This window comes from Amphiura filiformis, chromosome 1 (genome assembly GCF_039555335.1).
Source record: "Amphiura filiformis chromosome 1, Afil_fr2py, whole genome shotgun sequence".
Classification (NCBI taxonomy): Eukaryota; Metazoa; Echinodermata; class Ophiuroidea; order Amphilepidida; family Amphiuridae; genus Amphiura; species Amphiura filiformis.
This window is the reverse complement of record NC_092628.1, coordinates 63,840,659-63,863,668: the sequence shown is the minus strand read 5'-3', so window position 1 is coordinate 63,863,668 and position 23,010 is coordinate 63,840,659. Positions and strand designations below refer to the sequence as shown.

The 23,010-nt window shown below is 37.6% G+C and overlaps 1 protein-coding gene across 2 annotated transcripts in view; it reads left to right on the top strand.

Moving 5' to 3' along the window:
• Positions 1-1,878: 1,878 nt before the first annotated feature.
• Positions 1,879-23,010, top strand: part of LOC140150768 (SRR1-like protein) — a 29,531-nt gene continuing 8,399 nt past the window's right edge. Inside the window, exons 1-5 of one of the 2 annotated variants that reach the window (XM_072172883.1) lie at positions 1,879-1,937; positions 4,754-4,794; positions 5,501-5,826; positions 9,091-9,189; positions 18,146-18,294. In XM_072172883.1, the coding sequence (XP_072028984.1) occupies positions 1,912-1,937; positions 4,754-4,794; positions 5,501-5,826; positions 9,091-9,189; positions 18,146-18,294 (641 nt within the window). In that variant the 5' untranslated portion in view covers positions 1,879-1,911. Of the gene's footprint in view, positions 2,084-4,753; positions 4,795-5,500; positions 5,827-9,090; positions 9,190-18,145; positions 18,295-23,010 lie in introns of both variants that reach the window. The other variant, XM_072172874.1, reaches the window with a different exon arrangement.

Genomic DNA, 23,010 nt, shown 5'->3' with positions numbered 1-23,010 from the left:
GATCTAGGGGGTAAAAAAGTAAGAAAGAAGGAAAACATATAATTATTTTGACACTTCTTTTTGGTGATTTTGACTCTCATTTTTGCCCTATTTTTTTACTACAGGAGAAACCCTAAGGGCTACCACCACACCCCCCAGAATGGCAATAGAACCGCATTTGCCATCAAATTTGGGTGAGCAAAGTAAAGCAGAACCATTTTTACATGAACGGCCTTCCTTTCAAAAACCAGTTTGAATGTCTGAAATATCCCCAAAATGATTTTTTTCAGAAAACCTGGACCCCTTCTGTAGCTCACAATGACTCAAATAATGGAATTTTCAGGGGTTTGTCCAATTGGAGTACAACTTGGGGTGGGAAGACCAAGTCCTCACACTGTATGGGAGGTAAAAATTTGCTCAAATGGGTAGAATTGGTAAATTTTGCACAGCTGCCCCTGGAGGGGCATCATACATTTTTGGTGGGTATGTTATTTTGAGGTGGTGGGTCTTTGCGAGCTGTTGGTGTACCAGTGAAAAAGGGGCTGCGAACAAGTAAAAAGGGAGTCTCTTGGAGCTGTGAACAGTAAAAATCATGGGTCGTTATTTGCTTTCTGGTTGAAAATCACCTAAAAAACAGAAATGTGAGGAATTAGTAATTTCGGGGTCTTTTACAGCTGAAATGATCAAAATCAAGGCTCTTTCGGAAGTCTATTTGGTCAAATTTAAGGGGTCTTTCGGAGCTGCAAAATCCAAAACCCCTGGGAGGGTACTCTTAATACAAGGTACCATATATACCTAATGGGTCACTTTTTTGCAAGAAAAATCCCTAAACATGGGTCCAGAATCCAGATTTGAGAAAAATTGGCCAAATCTGCCATTTTTAGGTATAAAATCAAACATGGGTCCCGATTTGAAAAAAAAATCCCAAAACATGGGTCCCGACTTGAGAAAATTTGGTCAAAAACTGTCAAATCAGCCATCAAGTTAGATAAAAAATCTCTAAATATGAGTATGGTAGGGTTTCAGAGTTCCAGTGGCACTCCGGGAGTGGCACACCCCTGTCAAAACGTAATTTTGTACGTACCGTGGCCGCTCCTACCCTGGGGCTAAAGAAAATGTACATTTTGCCGCCCTTGCAGCAACAGCCCGAAAAGGTTGCCCCAGAACGGCTCTCGAAAATCTAAAAAGTGTGTGTGGGGGTGTGTGTGTGGGGGTGTAGGATTTTAATTTTTTAACGAACATTTTTTAAGTAGATACAATTTTACAGGTGTTACACCCCCTCCCCCTTATTTAACACCACCGCCTAGAGCTCTTGCCATGTTGACAGTCGAAAAGGTATAGTTTCATTAATTTTCCATAACTTTTCGCCCTCTTTCCTTGATAATTATTATTACGGCCCCTTAGGTCCCGCCCTTTTTTCTTTAGTTATTCCTTTTGCCTTTTTATCTGCCACCGCCTTCTTTTTTGCCGCCTGCTTTTATCCCCGAATCATCAGCATTTGGTTGTTTGCTGTCATTTACCTGGATAGGGGCCTACTTACCTAAATGAAATTACAGAAGTTTTAAGACATTCTGGTTTTGAATAATACTATAATAAAACTCCTGGATAAAACTCCCGGGATAAACTGCTACGTCAAAGGGAAATTCCCAGAATCTAAATCTACAACCTGTCTTTCTAAACTTTTGACCAATCAAACGCGTGAGAAATAATAGTCATCGTTTCTAGAACCTTTTTTCCGAAATATAATATGAAATATGTATATTCACGTCATATTTAATAACAAATGCATTTCTGTGTATGGTTTATATAATCGATTAATATTGTATCCAAAAGACACATTGATTAGAGTTATTTGAATGAAAACAGATACTATTTTATTGTTGCAATCAAAACTACAGATATTCAAGATGGCGGCGCCCATGGGAAGTGCAGATGTCGACGACGAGGGTTTTCAAAAGGTAGTACGAAAATCTAGAAAATGCAGCAAGCAGCCGCGTACAAATCTATCCAGTCGGGTAGGAAATGAGAAACGCTACCAAACAGATGAATCAGCTACTCATTCTGTGGATGAACAAACACTTAAAAGACACATAACAAATGCGAAGTGAGTAAGCTTAAAATTAAATTATGGGTTGCTGAATTTTGCACCAATACAACCACAATATGTGACCCCTCGGCACAACTGAGCCCTGAAGTCGCCAATCATCATTTTTGAGATATTCAACCAAAATATTTTGCTTGAAATTAGCTTTAAAATGATGTATATCATGTCTATAGTATAGGTAACCCAGGCAAACCTTAGCTTAGTTAACACATTTGCTAGTCAGCCAAATTCGCCGACAATGTCAATGCATATTTACATAGAAATTTAAAACAACTGGCGAAGAAGGAAACGTTACATAAATATGTTTTCTATACTTCACTTGACCCAAATATATGATTTTTTATGGTGATAAGTCACTCGCACATGGAATTTTAGAGGATTTGGATAGCAGTTCCATTAAAAAAGCTGCTATCATAATGAGACTAAGATCTAGAAACACCCCGAAATGCCGTTTTGGGGAATTTTGCTAGCTGAAACTTTTTGATGAAAGTCAATCTTTGACAAGATGTAACTTTGCTACGGAAAGTGCTATGAAAAATGGTTTTCAGTTTTGGCTTTGTTTACTCAAGGGCTTTGATTTGATATATAAAATGATGCAGTTTGATGGCAAATTTGAATTCACCTAGCATACCTATATAGTACTTGACATTTAAGTAGTGAAAAATCAATAAAACAGTCAATAAATCCTTTGTTTCCTATTGTTTGTTGTTAAGTTTGATGGAGCATATCTCAATAGTGGCACTGGCGTCGCGACATCCGGGCTCAGTTGTGCCGAGGGGTCACATATTAGCATGTTGAATGACACCGTCCAACCACCCATATCCGGACCTCTTTTATACGAATCTCTCTGTTATCTGGCATTATGATCTTCATAGGGGAATATGTTTTTTATGCCTTTGAAGAAAACTGACAGCTTTAAGCTTACATGCATCCGTCTTTGAGATTGTATCTAGTACTTTTATAGACTAAAGTAGACCTATATTAAAAGGCAAAATCAAATTTGTCATCAAACCACATCATTTTATATATCAAATTAAAGCCCTTGAGTAAAGAAAGCTAAAACTGAACATTTTTCTGTAGCCAAGTTACATAGATCTTGTCAAATATTCATCAAAAAACATTCAGCCAATATTTAATGCATCACAGGCCTTGCCGTTTGAGGCGAGTGCTCGCTGTCACTCGCCACCGCTCGCCTTGTACTAGATATCACTCACAGCGAATCACCCAAAATTGGACTAATTACTACATTCAAGTTTCGGCACTTTCAATGTACCCGTACCGTACTTGATAATCTTGATTTATTGTAATAACTTGGCCTTAATCCCTGAAAATGAAAGAGAGGGTGCCACAGTGTGCAAGTGTTTCATATTGGTATGAATTATCTTTTAGACCTAGATAGTGATACGACCACTACATACTAGAGAGTGATTCAGCTCTGCGAGTGATTAGACCACTCGCCCTTAAAATCTAGACAGCAAGGCCTGAACAAAACAGCATAGTCTGATGATAGAGCAGCTTTTCTATATGGAACTGCTATTAAAATTCCTCTAAACTTCCATGTGCAATTCTCTCATCACAAAAATAAATTAAATATTATTAAAGTGAAGTATAGACAACATATATTTATGCAGGTTTCCTTGACCTACCCAAAAGTTTGATGAAGCCCCTATAAGCTTCATTAAGAAGGCTAATCCCTCCCCCTCCCCTCTAATGTAAGTGTCAAATATCGAAAATTCCAACCCGTATTCATTGGGCACAGGGCCGTCGCTACGGTCGATGGGGTTGTGGAAGAGTGCGACATTGCTAGGATATTGATCACGTTTAAGAAACAATAATTCTATTTTATTTTGAAATACTTTTCTTCATAAAAAATTTGGACTTGCTGGATTTTCAAATAAAAAAGAATCAAAGTGCGGTACAGCTGCTTTAAAAATGAACTTACAAGTTGCAGTTTGCGAGTACTGCACTCTATATTTATTTGAAATCATTTTGAAGCAACCACTGTAAAATGTCAATATCGTACTTCAGAAAAACGTAATTCGGACTTTTTGACCCCCTCCCTCCCTAATGAAAGGACTTTCGTTTATAGGGCTTCATCGAACTTTTGGGTTGTTCCCTAAATTGTAGGTCTTGTGGTTCAACTTTCAAATCGTGAGTTACATTCATTTAAAAGTATGCTGCGACCTCTCCTGAATATTGGGACCATTGCAAATAAAATTGGTGTCGACTGCATATTCCAAATTTGGCATACGATCAACTGTTTAGGAATAATGGCCATTATTTAAAGGGGGGTAATTACTTTTGGTAGATGTTAAGAAGCATTAGGAATGAAGTAAAGCAGTCAATTTAAGAAAGAATTTAATCAAAAATGATAAAAAAGGAAAAAGTTGATTTAAATTAATGATTTTTTGAAAAAATCCATGTGATTTCAATTGCGATTTAAATCATGATTTAAATCAATGTGATTTAAATTGTTTTTCAGTGGAATTTTCTTTCATTTTGAGAAAGTACAAATTTAAACAGAGTTCTCACAACTTACATTGTGGAGGTTGGTGGACTGCGACCAGCATCCACTGGTCTTCATTGCAGACTGATGTTGGTTTTGATGGTAGCGGAGATTGGGTCATCTTTCATTTGTTAATTTGTTTGTATTTTGCTTTTTTTTTTCAGGGAAGAGATACTTTTATCAGAATTCTATGAAGTCTTTCAAGGTAAGAGACAAACTTGTAATTTTAAAACATTTAACTTTTGATTTGATTGAGATTGACAAAATGGGTCTTCTTCTCGTGTCCACACATGGTAGATAAATTGTGTTTCAGCCAAAGTTAGATGCAACTCTTAATTAGCAATATCATTGTTCTCTGCAAGGTCCTCAGCTTTGCACTCTTGCTCCAATAGAAGACATTGCTACAGGTGTTCCATAGTTGTGGTTCAATTCCACATACGCAGGTCACATCTTTGGTGTTTAGATAATCCCACTTTTGAGAGTCACTTCCAGCCCGTACCAGCTCTCAGTCTGTTGAAGCATTTCCATTCGACCCAGTTTGAGTTGGCACTGGTGGGAAGTTTTTCTTTGGTGCTATATGAACATGGATGTTGTTTGTGGAAGATTAGCAAGCCACTCTTTCCATAAGGCAGCTCTGGTACCTTCATCAGCTTGTGCACTTGGTTCAACTTCTTTTGAGGAAACTTTTCCCAGACTTCAGCCGATTCTTTGCAGGATCATGGCCGAATAGAGGGTGTTGCTAATCTGTGGTCTGCGATGACGTTCTCTACCCCTTGCTGCAACAATGGAACCTGTCATAGCTTTTGGAATGGATGGTGAATATCACATATCATCCATTTGATATCAAATGTGTAGTTTAGTTCATTTGTAAGAAACTAACTGATCAACTTTTAATTACAATGATTTTTCAGGTACATGGAAAAATGTTCTCTGTGAGGTAGCATCTTCCCCAAAAAAGGTTGACAAGGATACTGTAACAAATACCACTTCAACCTGCCATAAAGAAGACTCTACACATTCAAGGAATAAAAGTCAACATCAAGATGATATACATGTAGACTGTTGTCATAGTGACTGTTGCCATGACAGGGAGTTTGAGTTAGCAGACCAATCAGCTAGTTATAGGCATGGAATGGTGATGCAATCCATTGTATGTTATGGACTGGGCAATTTTACTAGCTGTGTTATTGCCCGATATCAACTTGCATTTCTCTTGCTGCTGGTGGACATAACAGAGGTAAACAGACCAGAAGATTGATTAAGGGGGTACTACACCCCTCGATAAATTTGTGACTATTTTTGCATTTTTCTCAAAAACTAATATTACAGTGGTAACAAAAGTTATGTATATTATAGGGGCAAGGAATCCAATTACTACACTGGAATTTCAGTGACCTAAGACATGCGGTTTGTTATTTATGATAAGAAAATAGGTACCGCTAGGATGTACCTCATTTTCTATCATACTGAACCATTTGTCTTGAGTCACTGAAATTTCAGTGTAGTAATTGGATTCCTTGCCCCAATAATATACATAACTTTTGTTACCAGTGTGTTATTATATTTTGAGAAAAATACAAAAATAGTCACAAATTTACCACAGGGGTGTAGTACCCCCTTAAGTCTTATGATTTTGTTAGTTAATTAGGGATGGAGAGGGTCAAAAATGTCAATATCATAGATGCTTATACAAAATATTGATGATATTTTTATGCACTTCCAGTTTGTCGACAGGGAGGAAGGGGATTGGCTATGAACAGTGGCGATGCCAGGAATTTTTTTCCAGGGGGGCATTGAGGCGGAAAAGTGAATTTCAGGGGAGGGGAATCAACAAAGTTTGTGCAAAATTACCGCAAAATTTTCGTAATTTTGGGTTTTTACTGGGGGCAACAGGAGGCAAGAGTTATGACTGGGGGGCATTTGCCCCCACCCCCAGGTGCCACCGTCACTGGCTATGAAACTAAACCAAATTATGTTTATCAGAAAACTCCATTGATGTTTCGCTACAGATGGGGAAGAATGGGGGTAGCTACATGTATGAAACTACATTAGTTACATTTATGGGACTTCATTAATCTTTTGGTTTGTGCCCTAAAAAGTGATCAATGATGTTACATTGAATCCTCATTAACAACAAAATGTCCGTATATTTTATTCTCTAATTGCAAAGAAGTACAACCACTAATTGCAACAAGCTTCTGATATGTGATGCATTATGGCTCCATACATACAAGTAATACCGTAAAACCCCATCTACAAGCATATATAGTGTTTTTTATAAAAGCTTAATTAATTCGAAGCAAGCGTTAATATACCAATACAATAGATCGATCATAAAATAATACTTGTTTGTATATGCTTGGATCCGTAATTTATTTGCTCAAACTCCATAATGGCGACTAGATTAATGTAGCTTTCATCAGAAGCACACTATATGCTTGTACACGGGGTTTTACGGTATGTCAACAAGAAAAGATTATTTTATGAGATGATGAATGATTTTAGTTTGCAGAATATAATTGAAAAGAATTTAAGAAAAACAGTTTTCCGAGTTTTTCTTCATATCTTCACAACTGATACTTGCATTCAAAATCAAATTGCCAAAAAGATCCTTTTCATTATAATATATCATTACATTTGTGAATATTGTGAATGATCATCCATATATTTAAGAAATAAAGGGTAATGCATTATCCTTTACACAAAAATAATGTGACAAAAAAAATAAAAACGTAAATAATGGGTGAGGCGCAGCCGAACCCATTATTTAAATGTTTTTACTGCCAGGACACATTATTTGCGTGTAAAGGATAATGCTGCACCCTTTATTTCTATTCTATTACCATGAAATAGTGCGATTTAAAGAGAAAATGTCACATTTTTTGCCCAATCTTTTCAAGTTGTTTACTTCAAGCTTAGTGGAGCGCCTACGCGTAGCCAAAGCGAAAGTGATAGCGAGTATTGCAGAACGCTTAAACAAGCGTAATGCTTTGCGTAGAATGCGTAACGACGCTAATATACTGCATCGCGCTTTACTGTGCGCTGTGGTGCGAGAAGAACATAAAGTTCGGTGCCCTGGCCACTTTATTTCTAATTAATGGTCTTTCACGTGACGCGTTTCAACAAATCACAGTGCACGATTTTGAATAATGGGTCGTGGGCAGGGTTCCTGTTAAGGTTTTAAAAATGTGCGCCCGTAATGAGGTTGCAAAAACTTCAGTCCAGACAGATTTTTGTGCGTCCATCTGAAATTCACGATTATGGCGATACACACGTACCCCAGGTCTACACCTCATCAAATGTTGATTGTTAAAAAAAGTGCATTTTCGCCATGATATTCCATCTCCATTCGCTATGATAATTTTTCTCATTTCTGTGTCAGTTTTGGTCTGAAACGTGGTCAAAAACAGGTGCCAAAAACATGAGCAAAGTCCAATCTTGAGCAATTTTCGTTCGTACATTCACTTCCGCATTTCTTTTTTAAAATTAACGTGTTGTTGATGCTACAAAAATTAAAACACGCGCTGCCACAAATAATACGAAAAAGGGTTATCTTTTGGATTTTGTCTTTAAAATTGCTTTTATTCATCGTAACAATAATTACTTATAACGGAAACCTAGATTATTTATGAGAAAATAAACTTAAAATATTAAAAATTGAATATTGTCAGGCAGTGTCCGAAATAAGGAAAATATGGAGGTTATCCCGAGGATAACTAAAGCATGAATTCTGCTTGTCCTCAAAGCATTTTGGTTGTCCCCAAAATGTGTCATACTTTTGGAGGTAAAATATAGTGGTTGTCCAGGGGATAAGTACATAGCTCAATATGGTTGTCCCCAGTGATTTTTGGACAAGAGGACAAGAGGATAAGTGCTTATTTCGAACACTGTTGTCAGGTTGTGATAATTAAATAAACATTAACCGCACGTTAGCGGCACGTGGTGCTTGCTTGTAAACAAATCAATCGGGACTTCCCCAGGCCATCAAACACTCCAGCGATCGTTCGGAAAGCATGCAGAAAGTGCACGATTTCCTGACGTTGCATTTACAAATATTGCAGAATTTACTTCAATTCTCAGCAGGTGGGTCAAATTTTTGGGGCTTTTATTATCTTAAAAATATAAAAGCATAAAAATTTCTTATTTTTATCATCAATTAATGATAAAATTTGGAAGTTTTGTCTCGTCCCACATGCATGTGACATGGACGCAAAATACTTGATTAGCCATGTGAACTTGCGTCCAAATTTGTAAAATACGCGTCTGGACGCAATGACGCACACTAACGGGAAGCCTGGTCGTGGGGTAATAGAATTACTTATAGAGGTAGTCATTGTGACGTCAACTAAAGATGTGCGTCACGTGCTGCGACTTCCGCGTAATCGGTGGCGTAATGTCTAACACATGACATGCAGAACAGCAGTACCCACAAGATGGCGGATCCCATGGAAAAGGCTGACGGCCTCTTATGAAAGCAATTTTTCTTATTGAATTTTTACAGGTCTCATTAAGAAGATGTTATGTTTATGATCCAAAATTTACATGCCAAGAACAAGACGTACTAGCCAAACTTGGTTTCCAGTTGATCACATGCAACGAGGTAAGATTATAGATATACAAAACAGTGTTGTTGATATTTACATAATTATAACATGATCTTAATATTAAATTGGAATCATAAAACTAATCAACTGGACTCACTTTTATCTTGAGAGGCTAAGTGCATCTTCAGGCCATCTGAATAGGTCATCAACCTGTCACAAGGTGGTGTCCTAGGATAAGGTGCGATACCGTAACCTCTCATTCCAGATACATTTAACTTTATCACATTCACAAAAAACATGAACCACAGTTTCGGGAAATTTGTCACAAAAGAAGAAAGCTGTTGAAAGCAATTGCCTTATGGAATAGTTTAAAATAAAATGATCTTAATTGAGTCTCAATGGTACATTTGAAATTCGGATATGAATTTCTTCCCACCCTACATTCCCCTTATCACAAAAATCTTCAAAGATATCTTCCCAGAATTTTTGAATTCTTTCAGGGGGAAGCTTGTTTAACATTATACTGTAAGTGTAGCGAGGGACCCTGGGGACCAGGATAAGATTATTAGAGAAAATGTCGAAAGTGTCAAAATCCTGGTCCTCAAAATCATCCAGCATCCCACAATAATGAACAATGCTATCCATCAACACATTATATTTTCTCCTATCTCTGTAAGAGATATCAAATTCAATTATTAAGTCGTCAAAAGATTTTAAGACTGGTGTGGGAAGATTATCATAAAGAACATCAGATAGAGTACAAATCCCTTTAGTATACCAAGAATCGTAATAAAAATACTGTTTTGATTTGGATCTAATACTTCTATTGAACCAAATACAAGTGCTATTCTGACTCCTCATTTCTCGGATCTCATAACCAAGGTCTTCAGTGGCTTTATCTCTAAAAGAATACCACGATCTTATTGAATCAGCCAGCTGCACATTCTTCAGACGCGAAAGAATACTTTCAGGTGCATGAGATTTCCACAGAATTTTAACATCAGAATGAAATTTTTGAAGAAAAGAAATCTCAAGAGATTTCCACATGCACTCATAGTTGTCATCAAGTAAATATTTTACCCAAATCAATTTTTGAGCCTCCACAAAAAACTTTACATTAACCATACGTAAACCACCCAAAGAATAATCAAGACATAAAAATCCTCTTCACTCTGTCATTTCCCCATTCCAGATGAAATTAAAAATAATTTATTTAAATTTTTGAAAAAAGTTTCTGGAATTTTTATACAGAGCACAGAAAAAAGATACAACAACTGTGGAAGTAAAAGAGATTTTATGACACAAATTTTACCAATGAGTGACAAACTTCTAGCTTTCCAACAATTTAAGGTTTGTTCAATTTGCTTCAGTTATACCCGCATGCGAAGCATGAACGGGTATATTGCCATTCTATGGTTTCTTCTCCTTCTTCTCCTCCATCAAACACAACATTCTGTCAAGGCTAGCGCTAAAACTACAAGGGCCACAGGGCCCATATGTGGTACACTTATGGGCCCTACCCAGAGATTTATCCTTTGCCCATCTTGGCCCCAGAGGTCAAAGGTCACGGGCCCCAGGGGCCCAAATGTAAAAATACAAAGCATGCCGTTTCTCATCAAATGAGGCAACCTCATGGCCCTGAGTTGGTACACTGATAGCCCCAGGGGTACTCTATATATACAAGTATACATGAGCCCCATATGTCATATATTATGGGCCCCAGGGCCCCAAATGTTAAAAAAGGGCAACAGATTGACAAGGCTAGTGCTAAAACTATAAGGGCCCCAGGGCCCATATGTGATACACTTATGGGCCCTACCCCGTAGATTTATCCTTTGCACATCTTGGTCCAGAGGTCAAAGGTCACGGGCCCCAGGGGCCCAAATGTAAAAATACAAGCATGCTGTTTCTCATCAAATGAAGCAGCCTCAGGGCCCTGAGTTGGTACACTGATAGCTCCAGGGTACTCTATATATACAAGTATACATGAGTCCCATATGTCATATATTATGGGCCCCAGGGCCCCAAATGTTAAAATAAGGGGCAACAGATTAACAAGGCCAGCTATAAAACTACAAGGGCACTAGGGCTCATATGTGGCACATGTATGGGCCCTAAGTTGTAATGTGTCTTCTGCCCATTTTGGCCCCAGATGTTTAAGACTAGGGGCCCCAGAGGCCCAAATGTTAAAACAAAGGGCAGGTCGTTTCTCAGCAAATAAAGTAGCTACAGGGTTTAGATTTGGTACACTAATAGGTCTTCAGCATTATATTGTTATACGTATATATAAACCCCATGTGTCACATAATATGGGCCCCAGGGCCCCAAACTCTAAAACATAGGGCCGGCCGTTACTCCGTAAAGAAAGCAGCTACAATGTCCAGCTTGAGTCTGCTGATAGCACTTGAGAATTATATTTCAACATATGCACATGAGCCCCATAAGTCAAATATTATGGGCCGGGGCCCCAAATGTTAAAGCAAAGGCCCGGCCGTTTTTCATCAAATAAAGCTGCTTCAGAGCTCATAGTTTGTACACAGACTGCACCTGAGAATTATATTGTTTTATGTACATATGAGCCCCATATGTCACATAGTATGGGCCCAGGGCCCCAAACGCTAAAACATAGGGCCAGCCGTTACTCAGTAAATAAAGCAGCTACAGTGCCCAGCTTGAGTCTACTGATAGCACTTGAGAATTATACTTCAACATGTGTACAGCCTCATAAGTCAAATATTATGGGCCAGGGCCCCAAATGTTAAAAAGGGCCGTCCGTTTATCATCAAATAAAGCAGCTTCAGTGCTCGGAGTTTGTACACAGATTGCACCTGTGAATTATATTGTTTAAAATAACACCCACCCCACCCCATTCACAGACAATAGCGTAATTATAATAATATAGATGACAGAAACGTTAAGGCTGTACCAGTTAAATTACATACCCATTGGCTGTTCTATTTAATTTACATACTCCTCTGAAATGGCCACAAAATAGGCTGTTCTATTTAATTTACATACTCCCTCTGAAATGACTGTTCCATTTAATTTACATACTCCCTCTGGAATAGCTTTCCCTAATCAAATTGCATATTGTGAATTTCAATAGCGTATTAGGCCTATAATAATTATAGATGATGATAATTGGAAATACCATGTGTGAAGCGTTAAGGCTGTTCCATTCAATTTACATACCTTTGGCTGTTCCATTTAATTTACATACTCCCTCTGGAATAGCTTTCTCCTAATCAAATTGCATATTGTGAATTTCAATCTATCAAATTGCATAGCTTCACTGTGAATTAGAGAGACTGACAATAAGTCCTCAGCAAATAAGGACTGTAAGTTTGTGTAAACCGATAACATGCGGGTATAGCCGTATTTGTGTACAAATATATAGCCTTTTAGTTTCACCTTATAATTTAAGTCAAACAACAAACTCAGATTGAGGGAAAAATTAATACCAAGGTAACTGAATTTGTCTTGAACCCAGCAAAGCCCCTTATCTTGAAATGGAAACTCTTGGTTGCCTTTTTTAGAGCCTATCCAAATTGATTTGGATTTAGACATGTTTACCTTACAACCAGAGCATTTACCAAAAGTGTTGAGGATATCAAACAGACTTTGAAATGATTCCTTTGAACCATTAATGTAACATGTAGTGTCATCAGCAAGCATGGACACTTTCAATTCTTTCATGTTAACCGAAATACCTTTAATATTGGAATTAATCCTAATTGCACTCCCAAGCGTCTCCATGACACACAGGAAAAGGTATGGGGAGATTGGGCAACCTTGAAATATGCCCCGTTCCATATTGACTGATTTTGTAAGGAAACCGTTGTTAATAACAAAAGATTTCCTGGCTGAGTAAAAAGTTTTAACCCATTTGATAAAATTTTCACCAAAATTAAGATGATCCAACACTTTAAAGAGGAACTCATGACTGACCGAATCAAATGCTTTTTGGATATCTAATAAAATAACAGCAGCAGGGATATCATTCGCCTCAGTAAAATCAATTACATCTAAAAGTAGCCTAATGTTATTACCAATGCTTCTGCCTTTTAAAAAGCCAGACTGGTCTGAATGGATCAAATCCCTATACATTCCTTTAAGCGGTTAGCCATAGTCTTGGCAATAATTTTGTAATCAGTAGTAAGAAGTGAGATTGGTCTATAATTTTGAATTTCCAATAGATCCTTATCTTTCTTTGGCAATAAAGTGATAATTCCATTTCTTTGGGACAAACTAAGAAGGCCACTTTCAAAAGAAAAATTAAAAGAGTCAAGAAGCATATCACTAATGTCGTTCCAAAAAATGATGTAAAATTCGACGGGTAAGCCATCATACCCTGGGGATTTGTTGTGATTCATAGAAGATATAGTCTGAAAAACCTCATTTTTTGAAAGGGGCTGATCAAGATTATCTTTATCTTCATTGGAGAGCTTGGGAATATCAAGAGGATTTAAAAAATCATTAACTGTTACATCATACTCAGTACAATTCTTTTCAATACCAGAGTATTGGTACAACTTGCTATAAAATTTGTGAATTTGCTCCAGAATATTCTTTTTGTTTGTTATCATATCTTGATCGGCAGTCCTGATGCGATTAATGCTTTTCTTTTCATTAGATCTTTTCTCCAAATTGCAGAAGTATTTGGAACTTCTCTCACCCTCTTCTGCCCAACGGCAGCGGGATCTAGTGATAAGCCCATCAGTCTCAAAATCAACAATCTTATTCAACTGGGAATCTAACTCTTTAAGCTCATCATTGATAGTAGCATAAGCATCGTCATCAAGACCATCGACCAATTTGAGTTGAAGCTCCTTAATCTTATTAATAAGGTTATTCTTAGAGGATGTTCTCTCTTTCTTCTTTCTAGATGTGTACTCAATACAATAACCAGTGATGGTACATTTGAAAGCATCCCAAATAGAATTGGAATTACAATCAGTGTTACATAGATTGGTCATTTTAAACTCCTCAATTTTATTTTTAATAAATTTAATAAAGTCAGCATCTTTACAAAGATAATTACAATTCAATTTCCAGTAGCCTCTGCCACGGGGGTTGGGATCCAAATCAAATTTCAAATTAACAATTGAGTGATCTGAGTTAACCCCAGGAAGAATTTTAGAACCATAACAGGAACCAATCATATTCTCTGAAATCAAAATATAATCCAATCTTGATAAAACATTAGGATTGTGTTGATGACGGGTATAATGCCTAAGGTTAGGGTGATAATGCCGCCATACATCAATTAAATTCAAATCTTCGATCAAAATATTGACCATTTCACTTGCATTAATATTTGAATGGCGAGCACGAGAACCACGGTAATCAAGATCACTTAAAGCTAAATTTAGATCACCAGCAATAACAAGGGATGAACCATCAAATTTATCTAAGTGGGCAAACACATCCAAATAAAACTGGGGATCATCAGCATTAGGGGCATAAATATTTGTCAAAACAACTGGGAACCCATTCAAAACAGCAGACAAAATTAAAAACCTTCCATTAGGATCTTTATAAATGGATTTAACATCAACAGAAATAGAATTACTAATCAAAATGGCCACCCCTCTGCTGTTAGAAGCATAAACCAGGCATGAGCACCCCATTGTGTTTTCCAAAATGTTTCCTCTGTAGTAGAAGAATGGGTCTCCTGCAGAAAAATAATATCACTTCCTATTGACCTAAGGTAATGAAAAACTTTTTACGCTTGAAAGTGTCCTGAATACCTCTATAGTTAAAAGTACTTAAAGTTAGAACCATTTAACTATTGGTAGTAAAATCCCAAAGATATCCTCTTCTGATGTAAATACTTGAATGTTCATAAGGTTACAATAAAAACACACATGTACATTGTATGTCATTCTAAACACTGCATATAATTTCAATATCCCTAACATACCTGTAGAATACACAAAACCTAATGTAGTTGGATCTTGAATTACATGTACAGCTGCAAACATTACAAAAAAAAATACAAGGGAGAAGGAAACATAAAAGGAGGAAAAAAACATAAAAAGTTGATTAAGAACACGCAATTGAAAAGCGCACGCCGCACGAAGTCAGGGCCTCAAATCACGCAACAGCCCTGAACACTGGGACAAAGGCAGCAAGTCAATAGGTAGTTCAAAATCCAACAGTGCTGGCAAAAGACAAATTTGAATGATTGATTATTTTAGAAAAAAACAAACAAAAAAACCCACCCAAAATTTATGCACTAAAAGTTTTAGTAAAACACGACCAACAAGACCGTATTAAAATGGTCAAAATACGAAAAAATTATGCAAATTCATGCTTACATTAGGAAAAAATGTAAATAGAAAGCAAAACAACACCCCACCGACCCAAACCCGGGACACCCGCCAGAGCACCCCCACCGGACCAACCGGCACCTTCAGCGGAAGACGCCCGTCGACCCGGCGAAAGGGCCCCGGGGAGCGCACCTAATCCAGGCAGCGCAGAAGTGTCATCCTGCTCTCTAGACAAGAAAAACATGTAGAATTTAAACAATGCAACATTTTGTTTTGAAAATTGAAACAAAGATTCAGTGAAGCCTGATCGATGGACAATCATCTTAAACATGGATGAGGAGAAAACATGACCAATCTCACATTGCTCAAGCTCCATGTGAAACATGTTAGGAACTTATAAAGAGCGCAATACAAATTGAAATTACGCAGTTCTTCAATCTTACCACAAGCTAGAAATAAACAGCTGAAGACGCTGGGTGACCCCGGTGAGCGCATTCAAACCCAAGCAGTGAAGAAGCATTACCAGAACCTTGCTTTCCAGTCAAGATGGGCTACATTTTGTAGAAACATATAATAACAAATGTTGTTGAAAATTCAAACAAAATTCAATGAGGTCTGATCTATGAAAAACAACAATATTCAGGGTGCGATTCAAAGCTTGAAAATATCCAGAAAATAGAAAAAAAAGAAGAAAAAAAACCCCCAGAAAAACAATGCGGAATCGGGCAAAAATACCCAAAGACGGGTTAAAAATCACCCAAAAGGCAAAAATTTTGGCCAGAATTCTGGAAAAACCTGAACAAATCACACCCCTGAATCTTGTACATAGTATGGAAGACGAGAAAATGACAACTTTTAAATTGTTCAAGAACCATGCTATAAAATTTAAGAAATTACATGTACAAAGTATGTGCAACAAAATGAGATAACTTTATCTCAAAGTTCTATCTCATCACACTTACGAAAAGGCCGATTCAAATACAAACGCAACAGAGATCGCGAAGTGTGAAAATGGTAACCAGCTTTACAGTTCTTTTTTAATACCATCACTAAAAAAAATAGCGAGAGGCCGCGTCTTCATTGTAAAGTCACAAAGTTCAACATTTAAAGTTATAACAAGGATGCAAAGAAATGCATGAAAACGGCTCAGTCAGCTGAAATGAGCTTTCCATTAACTCTGTATCTGAGTGATGCTGGGTACAGAAAGAAAGGACGCTTCCCTTCCTCTTTTAGGACTTTAAAGTGAGCCATTTTTGCTTTGCGTACTTGGACGTCCCTCCTCGACAAGTCTTCCCCAACCGCGATCTTGGTACCGTTGTATGTACTCTGCTTAAACTTAGAGATGCAAGTTTTACGAACTTTTTCTCTGACGGCATACGATGTAAAAGCAACATAGATGATGCGTGGTTTATCACCTTTCTGTCCTGTACGGTGACACCTTTCAACAATAGCCTCACAGGGTTGCTGAAAACCAACATAGTTATTGATGATGTCACTAACGGTCTCCATACAATTCTCACGAGCTTCAGCCTTCTCCGGAACATTATGGAATATCAGATTAATATGCCTACCTCTATTTTCAAGGTCATCTAGTTTTAAATATAGTTCCTCGTTCTCTGTTTTCAGGTTCTTGAACCGCTCATTGAGAGAAGCCATATCATACTGTACACTAGCAAATTTCTGATCATGTTCCTCCACCATCTACGCCAGATTCTCAATCTTCTCAGCCACCTGATCAAGTTTGTTTAGCCGCTGATCCAAACGAATTTCAAATTGTCTGAACCATTTTGGCATGTTTGGAGAATCATTCTCACCTGAGGGTCCATTGTACTCGTTGACAAAGTGCAACTTCTTCGTGGCCATGGAGGTCGCCATATTGTTAGCTTGACCCTTGACCTCGTTGATGTCGTCCATGATAACACAATTTGGTTCTGGTGATGACGCCAGTTTTTGTTTCTTTGGAGGCACCTGCTTTGTTGGTGTTCTATCAGGTTTCCTTTGTTGACCCTTAGGACCCATAGTTAATCAGCAATCTGTTAAATCACAACAAAACACGAATAACTCTGCCAGCATCGGGATTTTGAAGCCAAAATCGGAGCAAAACTATCGCATGTCTCACTCCGAGCAAACCAAACAGCGCCCTCCTCCTCAAAGTAAACTTTATAAATCTAATGATAAGTTTATGTAGCTGGGAGGAAAAGCCGTCCATCATATGAACATTTTGACCTTTCGTATTGAAATGTTTTTCCCCAAAACACATAAAACTTTTAGGTCGACAATGCAATTTGGTGTGGCTGATGTGCTCTCAGGTCCTACAAAAATACTGTGCAAAGGTCGCTATCCAAGCCCTTAAATAATTTTTACAAGCATATATTTTAGAGAAGATGGCTATTGATTCTACATAGGACACCAACATATCAAAATGATATTAATTATCATTTATTTATGTTTATTTACACTCCTTTTTTTCAAGATATGTCCATTTAAGACCAAAAGGTGAGTGACAGAGTAAATGAAATTTAACATAAATTCATGCCAAATTTTGGGAAATTTCAAAATATTTGGCTACAGTGAGGCAAACATCCACTGCTCCTTAAACTTGTATTTACCTGATAACTATGATATATACATAAACAATTAAACATGTTACCTCTGTTATATGAATATATGTTTTTTTTCCTCAATGATGATTGGGAAATGATGATTAGTAAAATGATTAAATGTCTTGTTTTACCCGCAGGAAGGGAAAAGGTGTGTCAATGAAACCACTCTCTTCTACATGCCCCATTGTGGCAAGCCACTATACAACAATTTACTATGGGCCAACTGGGGATTGCAATTGAGACAAGTTATCATCATAGGAAATAGCTTCAGCAACATGTGTGAAAGGTATGTCAGGTTGCATGTTACCAAGTTTTTGACCTGGAGCATAACCAGAGTGGTGAGTAAGAGCCAGAATCCTACTTACTACATTTTCTTATTTGGGGTGAAATCAGATATAAAGGTATATATTATGGTACAGGAGGTTTTGTTTTTGGCCAAATAGTCATGAACCAGGACAATTTTTATAATTGGCTTTTTGCTCCCTTGGACTAACCGGACTGGTTTTGCCCTTTCAATAACAACTATTTGGCATTAACAATTTGTATGTGAGCAGTGGTAAACATGGCAAAATTTTCAATTGGCAGAGTTGTCCCGCTGACCAGCTAACACTGGGACTTGTGTGCAAAGCATGCAGGAATATATAATTTTTTATTCTAACATGGGCCAAAGAAGCTAAAATTGATCTAAAACAAGTTAAAAGAATGATGCACATCTGACATTTTTGTAAATTTTGCCCCGGTAATCCAGAAATTGGTCAAAGTACTTTTAAAAACACACTAAGAAAATTATCCAAGAGTAAACAGATAAATGAGCAGCATTGAAGTGCAAGATATACAAATTCGGTTACAGCAACATGTACATACTAACCAAAACATGACAGAAAGCATACATTCAATGAATAAATAAGCTGCAGTATATAATTCATGTGACTTTTTGAATTTTCTGAGCCAATTTGAATTGGATTCCAATCAGTGAAATTTTGACATGTGAATTAAATAACATTTAAAAGTTCAGCAGAAGCTTTGAAAAAAGATCAGTATCCATATGAGTGACTTGTACCAGATAATGAGACAGTCTGAAGTTGCAGAGATGATTGAAGGCTATTAGCCACTTGCAGTTCCGCCATTATGCACTATGTGGGGAGAGCCTCGAACTGGCAGCATACATGAATGGGAATTGAACCAGTCATATAACATTCTGTGTAAGGTTACGTAATTCTTCCTTTCATGTATGCTGCCAGTTCGAGGCTCTCCCGCATATAGTGCATAATGGCGAACCGCAAGTGGCTAATGGGATGGTTTTGTTTATCATATATAAGTCAATATTGTGTCTGTTTGAATTATGTAGAAATCCATCAGATTAAATCGCACTAACATGTACAGGTTTTGAATGTTAATCATCTTATCAATAGTCTCAGAAAGTTTTGTACTCTATTGAAGATGACCCTGAAGTCTTCTCTGAACCCTTCATTCACAATACTGTATATAAACGGGTTAATTGTGTGATTGATAATAAGAAAGTTTGTAGAGAAAGAACGAAATTGATCGGACACTAGTAGTGCCACACCATGTATCCCATATGTAGCAACATACACTGTACTAGCAAGTGACATCATTATGGTTACCTTTTTGTAGAGCCATGAAGTATGTTGTGGTTGTAAGTCTGGAATATCTGGAGTGCCATTCCCATCACATCCAAGTACAGTCTCAAGTTGTGGGACAGGTTGGTCTTTTTGGTCAAGTCAAGTTGTTGATCATTAATGACTACACCAGGGAGTTGTTGCCAGCTTGCTGAGGGTTCATTACAAGGGGTTTCCATTGCCAGTGGTTGATCACCCGCTAGTGTTGTTACTGCTTCTGCTGCATTCTCTGATGACTCCACTATAATTGCTGTTGTTGATTTTGTTGTTTCTGTCTCTACTGAGTTGACTACTGCTGATGATTCAGCTGATACAATGCAGTTTGATGGGAAATAAAGATTACTATCGCCTATATAAACTATGGAATTCTGACATTCCCCAATGTCACATGTTTCATAATGTTCACCATCTTGTAGTTGATGGATTTCATGTAGAACATTCTGCCACCATCTGTCCGGATCTGTAACATGGTTGTCCACAGATTGTTGTGATGGTACATTAGGGGAATGTTGATTGGACATAGGATGTTGATGCTGCTGCTGAAGTTGTATATTGACAAATTGTTCATTTTGTAATTGGTGAGTTGGCTGGTGCGGTTGGCATTCATCAGTTGGAGTGACTGATACATTCTGAAGTTCAAATTGATGTTGTTGACAAGGTGCCTCAGTATTGGGTCCAATACGGCGGCGTACTAGTAAAGCAATTCTTACATAGAGTACCACTAATAAAATAACTGAACCAAGAATAGAAAGGGCTCCAAGATACATAGAATGCAAAGAGGTGTTCAGTTTGCAGAATGATGTCTCTTCATTGTTGTATGAGACTAAATGAAGTTCCAAATGAGGAATGCCAGCCAAGAAAATGGAAATCAAAACACAAAGTCCCAACAGCCTGCAAATTGCTTTGTTGGTCATATGCACATTGTTAATATTTTGTAATGTCTTGTACCGTTCTATGGCAGTTATATCAAGAGAGAAGAGACTCAAACAATTAGTAAAAACAATAATTGAAAAAAACACTGCACATGTCCCTGATGATAAAGTAGAAGCTTTGTAGAGTAGTTGGTACTTGAATGGTAAATGAAGACATCCTAGAATATCAACAAGAGCAAGCCAGATGATGACAATCTGAGTGGATTTTATGTGAGGTGCAGTGATGAGAACGATGAGTACAATGACGTTTCCAATTAGGCCGGTAATACCAACAAATATATACCAGGCTAGTGTAGCTGCCTGCAAAGCATCGTTAGAATGTGAAGTATTTTGAAGCCCTAATATTGAACTGTTTGTTGTCAACATGATGTTGGCAGGTAGAGACAGTGAATTACACACAGTGTGTTTTAAGAGAAGTGATTATTCTTGCTGGTCTTCATAAGTCGACTGTTCTTTTATAGCGTTTGAGAACAGTAGGAGCGCATTCCGCACCCCATCAACACCTAATCCAATCAAAAGAGCCTTGTAATTTTGAACATCACATAATTATACAGTTGCTGTGGTGATCATATATACACATAAGCTATATTAAAAATTAAGCTGTAGTAATTAACTGGTAGTTGATGACAAAAGGTATTTTTATCAGACACATGCCATGATAATGATCAGGTATTAGCTCTCATTAAATCAATTGTATTGATGTCATGGAATCACTTAAGTGATGAGAACAAACTTAATTTGATTCTATTGTGAACAATTGAGGAAAACGTCCAAATCTGTTGTTGTCACTTGCCATTGACTATGTGTATGCATGATTGTTCCTAATTTCTCGGAAAAAGTGGTATATCCGCGGACATAAATGTTTGTGATATTTAAAAAGTAGTGGTGTTTTTGATGACTGTGTCCTTGAAATTTAAAAATTAGGTATAAAATTATATGCATTTGAGTGTATATAAACTCCTCAACAAAAGTTTGGAAAGTTTTTTCAAGCATCCGTATCTCCAATTTAATATTTGTGACATATTCATATCGTGTTGCATATCACTGGATAGCTACAATACTCCCCTTTACAATGACACCCCATTTGAAACAACATTTTTCACGGCTGAGTACACGCCTTGTGAATGTTGTGGGGTCTCAAACAGAATTTGCCAAATTGACCATGTATCTGTGCACAAACAACGCTAGCCACTAACCTCAATAGCGGGTGGAAAAACCACAGGCAGCCACAATAGTCAGGCACCTTCTCCTCATGCTGCTCACCGACCTGGTTACATGTTACTGTGGGATGGAATTCCATTCTTCAACACAGATTCGAGGCAGGTCATTTAATGTGGTTGCATATGGGCTTCTCTGGCATGCACAGCACGATCAAGCTGGTCCCACAAGTGTTTAATCGGGTTGAGGTCTGGCCCCCGGGTCTGGCCTGATGGCAGGCCATTTTGACTCTGCTCCCATATTCTGTAGGTAGTCGTTACCATGGCTATGTGGGGCGAGCGGTGTCATCTTAGAGGATTGCATTAGGTCCCAGATTGTAAAGTTATGTGATTGCAGCTTGCTGCACAGAATAATGGTCAATTTGGCAAATTCTTTTTGAGACCCCACTACATTCACAAGGCGTGTACTCAGCCGTGAAAAATGTTATTGTTTCAAATGGGGTGTCATTGTAAAGGGGAGTATTGTAGCTATCCAGTGATATGCAATACGATATGAATATGTCACAAATAATTTGAAATACAGATGCTTGAAAAAACTTTCCAAACTTTTGTTGAGGAGTTTACATGTACTGCTGTTTTGTTTGTGTAACTCATCTATTATAAATAGGCCTATTAAAGCAATAATGAGTGAGTTGCATAAAGAATAGATTCCTCATTCCTGTTTTTGTGCGAAATAGGGTACAAAATTTGAAAGTGTGCAAAATAAAGGGGTCATTTTTAACTTTGGGAACTATTATGTGTTACGCCTTTGAATGAACGTAGTGACAACTTCAGGCATCCAAATCACTAGACCTTGTATGCCCCACTTGTCTTTGATTGGTACATGCTGCACCTTTTTCAAAGACGTCTCATAGCTGTTTTTGTTTTGTTTTATTTCTTCCTTAAAGGGGAGTAACCCTATCGGTTTAGGATATGGATTCTCTTCAAACTTACATACAATGTCAAATATTGTCCCCTTTATCCATCTATGTGAGAAAACGGGAACAATTTCAGCATAAATGTGAATAACTAGCATATTAGCAAGCCAATACACTGGTACGCGTGAATTGCATTCTGGTCAGGCATCCCGAAACAACGGCCGAGTGCATGTCCTGGTGGAAACAGGAAGTGTTCACCTTGGCACTGAAAACCGGCTCGCCCCTGTACACTTTTATACCCTCTATTCATACTGATTAATCTTAAAAAACATTACATATCATTGCGCTCATTATCA